General features: G+C 35.6%; 1 protein-coding gene across 5 annotated transcripts in view; it reads right to left on the bottom strand.

The window, feature by feature from the left end:
* Positions 1–2,086: 2,086 nt before the first annotated feature.
* CEP128 (centrosomal protein 128) overlaps positions 2,087–6,933 on the bottom strand; it is a 106,837-nt gene continuing 101,990 nt past the window's right edge. For all 5 annotated transcript variants that reach the window (XM_065685921.1, XM_065685926.1, XM_065685923.1 and 2 more), the window contains one exon: positions 2,087–2,329. In XM_065685921.1, coding sequence (XP_065541993.1) covers positions 2,223–2,329 — 107 coding nt within the window. In that variant the 3' untranslated portion in view covers positions 2,087–2,222. The remainder of the gene's footprint in view (positions 2,330–6,933) is intronic.

The following is a 6,933-nucleotide window of genomic DNA, read 5'->3' as shown; positions in this document are numbered from 1 at the left end:
CAGAACTGATGGATGTGCCTGGTTAGCCTTCCTGACCTTCTGAAAGAGCAGATGTGCCAGAAGTCTGCAAAAAAGTCCATGCCAGCACTCCAATCCATAGCATTATTCACATACAAAAGGTAAAGAAAACTTTTTTAAGAAAATTAGATTTTTTTTTTTTTATTTTAGGTAATTTAAAGGTATAGAAAATGAAAGTATTTTATTTTTCTCATTTCGTTATCTGATTTTGATATTCTCAACAAGAATTTCTGTCTGGAACGGGCTGAATCAAAGGGGATTGTCAAGAAAGTACACTGTCCAGAGAACAGAAAACTTCTTCAGAAAATTAGAAAATTAAAAAAAAAGGTCCTTTTTTTAGGTGGCACAGTGACCTGCAAAATAAAGTATGTCTGAGACACCTACAGTGCTAAACAAAGACTTTCAGAGAACTAGGCTTCCTAAATATTAAAGAAGTCTACAGACCAAAATGGTTTCAATGATGTTCATGTTGCTAGAGTATTCTGATAAATTTGGCAAATCTTTAAGGCACATTAGTAGTGAATCAACCTAAAAGCACTCAAGAAGAGAATAAAAGAAGGAGCATCACTTGCATTTCTTCTGACAGCAGAAAATTCTTCTATGATATGTTGTTTAAGACCATGGTAACACAGAATTGTATCCAATTTGTTTAGAACAGAGACATCTGAACAAATACAACCGTGAAATAATGCATTTCCATAACATTTTAAAACCAATATGACACATATGAGAGGAAAATAGAATAAATAAATTAGTATTAAATCCCTCTGTTAAAATTTTTTTACCCACACAGCAGTGCCCTTCCACAAGCTTAATGTGGATGGGTGAAATTCAGATGCTGTTAAGTGCCTTAGCAGTGACCATCTGATAAACTGTTCTGGTCAAAAGAACAATCCTAAACAACTTATAACAGACATATGCTGAACCTGAAATCATAATATAAATTTCCATTAATTTTGAGGAAGTTTGGTTATGTCCAATTTTTATTACTTTTTTCTTAGATGATTTTTATCATTTGGCATTGGGGCAATCCCAGGCACAGGTGCAGGCTGTGTGGAGAAGAGATTCAGAGCAGCCCTGAAGGACTTAGGGGTGCTGGTTAATGAGAAACTGAACGTGAGCAGGCAGTGTGCATTCACAGCCCAGAAAGCCAACCGTATCCTGGGCTGCATCAAAAGGAGTGCGACCAGCAGGTCAAAGGAGATGATCCTGCCCCTCTACTCTGCTCTTGTGAGACCCCACTTGGAGTACTCTATACAGGTCTGGTGTCCTCAACATAAGAAGGACATGAACTGTTGGAGCAAGTCCTGAGAAGGGTCACAAGGATGATCACGGAGCTGGAGCACCTCCATATGAAGACAGGCTAAGAAAATTGGGGCCGTTCATCCTGGAGAAGAGAAGACTGTGTGGAGACCTCACAGCAGCCTTCCAAAATCTGAAGGGGTCCTGTGAGGATGCTGGCTAAGGTCTCTTCATCAGGGACTGTAGCAATATGACAAGAGCTAATGGGTTTAAACTTAAACAGGGGAAGTTTAGGTTAGATGTAAGGAAGAAAATCTTTACTGTGAGAGTGGTGAGGCACTGGAACAGGTTGTCCAAAAAAGCTGGGTGGTGTTCAAGGCCAGGTTGGGCAAAGCCTTGAGCAACCTGGTCTAGTGGGAGATGTCTCTGCTCATAACATGGGCTTTGGAAATAGATGATCTTAAGGTCCTTTCCAATCAAAACCATTCTATGATTCTATGCTTCTGTGAAGAACATAAAACCACAAATGTGTCTGCCAAGACTGTATAATGACTCACAATAAATACTAGGACAAAGGTAGTTTCTGATTATTTTTCATTATTAATAATGTTATTAAAGGTTATAAAAGAACACGTCAGAACAATTCTGTACAGGGGTAAATAAGCTGATAGCAAAGATTAATCTCACAGGTCTTTCATTTCATGGTATTTCAGGAACAGAATAAATTTCATTTTGGAGGACTGAAGAAACAAATACAAGAGAATAGCATAATCCCTGAAAATCTTTGGTGTACAAGTTACATAAATTACCACAGGAGTTCATTAGATTCACTCTTTGTGCTCTTTTATGTAAGTGTTTGCTTACATAACTCCTATAACACACGGAATTATTGCTGTTCAAAACCCAAAAGGAGTGGAAGGGAATTTACCACAGAGAAAGATGGTGTGCTTTTGTAAAATTTTCTACTGCTTCCCTCTTTCTGCTTGCAGCTTCATTTCACTGACAGCAACATTAACGGAATCTTCCTTGGTGGCGCTTGTATCAAAAGGAGACATTCTTTTCATAAGTGCTAGAAAAAAGTCAGACAAAAAAAAAAAAAATTAAACCTCTTCAGAGAAATGCACACATTTTGCTGACTGACCATCAATGTTTATATGAAACATATATTTCATTATGCAATATATACAGATTTTAATACTATATAATACAGGAAAGGCCAAAAGCTTTCTTATACAGAAGAAATGTAAATTGGATTTTTAATTATTTAATAATTCCACTAACACTTATTTTCTGTTTAGTTTTCCAGCATTTTTGTTTCAGACAGCCAAAAAAAAAAACCACTCAAAAAAATTCTGAAGGAATATTTTTACCAATGGCATGGACGAAAGTCAACAAGTGGCACTGAACAAATTCAGTGTCATACAGCACACAGGATGCCATGCAATTGTATGTATAGCATAGTGCATATATAATGCTTATTTCTAAATACATTTTTTTTTGCATCAAAATCTAGTATATGAATTGACAGAACATTTGATGATAAAGTGCTGGAGGAAAAGTCCAAATATCCAAGCATATAGCTATTATTTAACAAAAGGCATAAATTAAGGGGAAGAAAGTGGGTATCACCTTATACCCTTCTAATGGCCTTCCTTATATCATAAGAAAAGTGGTCCTTCCTGAGTGTTTGTAATAAATGTCCAGAGTGCAACTGTTTAGTAGTCCAGTAAAATTGCAGCAGTATATAGCCAAAATTTATTTAATAGGGAGCAAGTCTTCACAGTTTGATTAGGAGGAGTGAGATGTTTTCAGTTTTAGAAGGAGAATGAAATCGCTGTGTTTGGTACATAAGTAAACTAGTGAGTTATCATTTGTCAGCACAATTTTTTCAGTATTGCCCAAAAACTATGCTACCATATGCTATTTTAGGAGTACTTCCCGTAGTTAGTATTCCAAGCAAAGTGAAAAATCATAAAGAAAATTAATTTGTAAACTAAATCAGTTTGTATTTTTCAAAGAGATTATGTCAAGTTTCCAATTACTCTAGATTCTTGTCGTACAGCAGTGTTAGAAGGTTTTGTTCTAGAATGGTGCCCTGGGGCACCACAATTTTACAATGTCTTTTTACTTTTGATTAACTTATTTATAAATGTAAATACAAGTAGACTTAAGAACTCATGAAAAAGTATAGGTAGAAGTATAAAGACATATCAGCATACACTGCACTAGTTATTTGTTATGACAATAAAAATCAAGATTCAGGACAACTTGATTTTTTTGAACCACTATCTCATTCCTTCTATATACCATGTTGACACAACAGTGTTGCGTATCAACAGAGCCAAAGCTTCAGAGAAGACTCTGATCCTAGCTACAGAAGTTAGGAAAACTGGTGGCTATTTTCTTCTTCATAAAGTCACAGCTTATGAAGCCCTGTAACATAAATTCCCAACAACAACAGAAAGCCTGAAAGCCATATAGTTAAAACCTTACTGTACAGTGAGAAAGGCAGGACCCAATTCATGAAGCTAAAGGAAAACATGTGCGACTCTAGGTACCTTTGTAATACAATATTAAAAAAAAAAAAAATACAGTGGCCATGAAAAACAATTTCTGAGAATTATTCTTTAGATGATGACCAGAAGTGACATCATTGACCAACTGTCTTGGTCTCACAATTCAGAGTGCAAAGTATGTCTGATGAATGCTTTCTTGTGTAAATTATTTTCTCAGTTAAATGTCTTCCTTTCTAAGAAAATGGTTATAAAATAAAAGCTCATTCCCACAGCGTCTTTAAAATAGTTTGATATGGAAAACCTGTTATAACTGTAGATATAATACCGGAAACATGAAGACTAGAAATAAAACAGAATGTTAATCACTTTTCCTTTTAACCGCCTTCTGCACTGGCAACTTTATATATATGGAAGGAGTTTGTTGTTCCCTTATTTATTTTTTCATACTTTTCATCTCTCTTGCTTCAACCCATTTTAAACCTAAATCCCAGGATTCCCCTTGCAGATATATTAAACTATATCAAACATGTCTGCTCTCCTTCCTGGTGCTCTCCACAAGTCATAAGAGACCCACATTGGGAAGGGAGCTTCTAGTATTACTTACTGACTCTATAATCTGCAAGGATTCATAAATTTAAGAGAGATGGAGTGGGGAAACATTAAATCAGAAAGGCTTGCAAACTACTCCAAGAGGTAAATGAAAAAATAAAAAGTCCATTCTTCTGTTTCTGAAGAACTAAGGAGATAAATTCATCACAGAAATTAGTTGATGACATTTATAGGTAGATTAATTAAAAGCTGCAGGGGACTTCGGAGCAAAAGACCTCAAATTATACTTTGCTGTCAAAGTCTCAAATTAAAACTAATTAATATCATTACTGAAATTAAAAGTTCATGCTGTTCATGTGACTAACATGACTGAAGCAGCTGATTTTATCATTTGCCGCTCACTGGCAATTACAAGAAAAGCTCTTTAATGTTAATACCACTGCAGAATTTTCACTGCCCTCAAAAACTATAGCAGCAACTTCAAAATACACATTTGACTGGTGGAGATTAGGTTCAGCATAAAGGTAAAACATTCAGTAGCTAACCAAAAATCTGTGGAGTAATGCACATACCTCAGTGCCGTAAGCTACCGCATACATCTACAAAGAGCTGCAAAAGATGTGCTGGGACCTATGGGAAATTTATGCCTTCCTGAAAAGACAGCTAGAAGCATACTCTAGGACATCTGAAATGACATCAGGCATTTTCTCTCATACTTACTTACTAAGCACAAAAAATATGCAATAGCACTAACTCTTGGAAGTAAAGAATCAGCAAAGTGAGAAATTATGAATAAAATCTTCATTTTCTCAGAGTCAAATCACAGATTGAAAAAGTATTCTATGCCTACTTCTCTATTTTATCCTTAGAAAATCTGACTAATGGATTTTTGTAGAATACAAGTGAGAAGCAAACTCTAAAGATTTTTGTATCCAGTTTCTTTCCCTTAAAATCAAATAGGAAAAAGTAAAACATATTCACTGTTTTCTTACTTTTTTGTCATTCCGCACACCCCTCCCCCCCCCCAGCCTTTTTTTTTTTTTAATAGCTTTTTACCATCTGGGCAAAAGAGCAAAATTAAAAACACTCTCAGCACCGCTCTGGGATTTGGAAAATATGAAATATGAAGATCAGCTTAATTTATGATGTGGAAAATACCTTCCTAAAAGTTTTCAGAAAAAAAAAAAAAAAAAAAAAAACCATGGCCCCCGGGCCATGCCTGGACATGGTTTCAAATGCTAAAGACTTTGCAAATATTTCATAATTATTGACTTATTGAATCACTACTGTCTCTTCCATTCATCAACTTTTTTTTAACCTCCTTCTTTTTAGTGCTGGTAAAAAAAAACCCAGTTGAATCAGAGAATAAATATGTAGAATTGGTTCATGAGATAGGTATTCAGATCACATGGACCCTTTTTCTCTGACAGTTGCCTAAAATTGATTAAAAACTACTAAAGCAACAATGTCACAGCAAGGTCTATTCGGGTTAAGCAATATAAAGATATTGCAATATTTTAGGAACATTTATGCTGCCTCTTTAAATTTCAACAAGTTTTTGCAATGGAATCACAGAGCTGTTGAGGTTGGAAGGGACTGTTGGAAGTCATCTAGTCCAACATGCCTGCAAGGTATGGATTATTTCTTTTCTATACCAGGCTGAGTTATACTTCGACTTTCAAGACTGATATGGATGAGGTTAGGAAAAATGGAAAAACAACTCTGAGTCAGGGGAAACTATTCCTGAAGTATAGACAAGGTGGAGGAATTTGCTGTTATGCTTTATTCCTACCACTGCTATTCAGTATGCTCTGCAGAAATACATTAATCACAACCCACAGATTCTAAAGGGAAAAGAAACCAATTATCTTTAACCTCATCAGATCAACTCAGGACTTACTGGTGAAGAGTAATGTACTGCAGCTCTCATTCTACAATGCAAAGGTTTGAAAGTGCAATGAAGCCTGAAATAGGACCTGCCATTACATAGAATGCAACTTACTGAATAGGTTCCCAGTACACAAACTGGCTATATTAAAAAGAAATGGAAAGTGATATCCTTCTAAGAAAAAAAAAAAAAAAAGGTTTTTAAGTTAGTTTTGACACTTATACAAAGGTGTATCTCTTCCAGATAAAGATCTAATGTCCTATCTTCCTATCTTTTACTGAGCAGCTCGCAGCTGTATCAGAAATCCCATAGTCTTGCATGACCTGAAATTGTATATGCACTAAGGGACAGAAAGAATAGTTAAAAACAACTACTGAAATAGAAGCAGAATTAGTGAATTCAACTTTCACTGTTAAATTGCTACACTGCTACACAAGCACAGAGTAACTAGTACAAATGAAAGATCTGGGGGAAAATCCTTGGCTGAGGATGTCTTCCTGGTACCTGAAAAGATATTCAGCTTACACAGGTACAGTTCTTCAAGCAGAGATCCAGAATCTAAGTGCAGTCATATTATTAAGTGCAGCCCTTTTTTGTTGGCATAGATTTGGATGACAGAATATATTGTATGTCCCACTCAAAGAAAGTTAAACAACTATCAGTGGGATGTAATGAAGTACTTCCTAGACAAAGGCATCTATCCAGTAGCTAAAGCCAAAA

The sequence above is a fragment of the Lathamus discolor genome, chromosome 6, assembly GCF_037157495.1.
Source record: "Lathamus discolor isolate bLatDis1 chromosome 6, bLatDis1.hap1, whole genome shotgun sequence".
NCBI classification, from domain to species: domain Eukaryota; kingdom Metazoa; phylum Chordata; class Aves; order Psittaciformes; family Psittacidae; genus Lathamus; species Lathamus discolor.
Note: the sequence above shows the minus strand (reverse complement) of the source record. Positions and strands in the feature narration are given on the sequence as shown.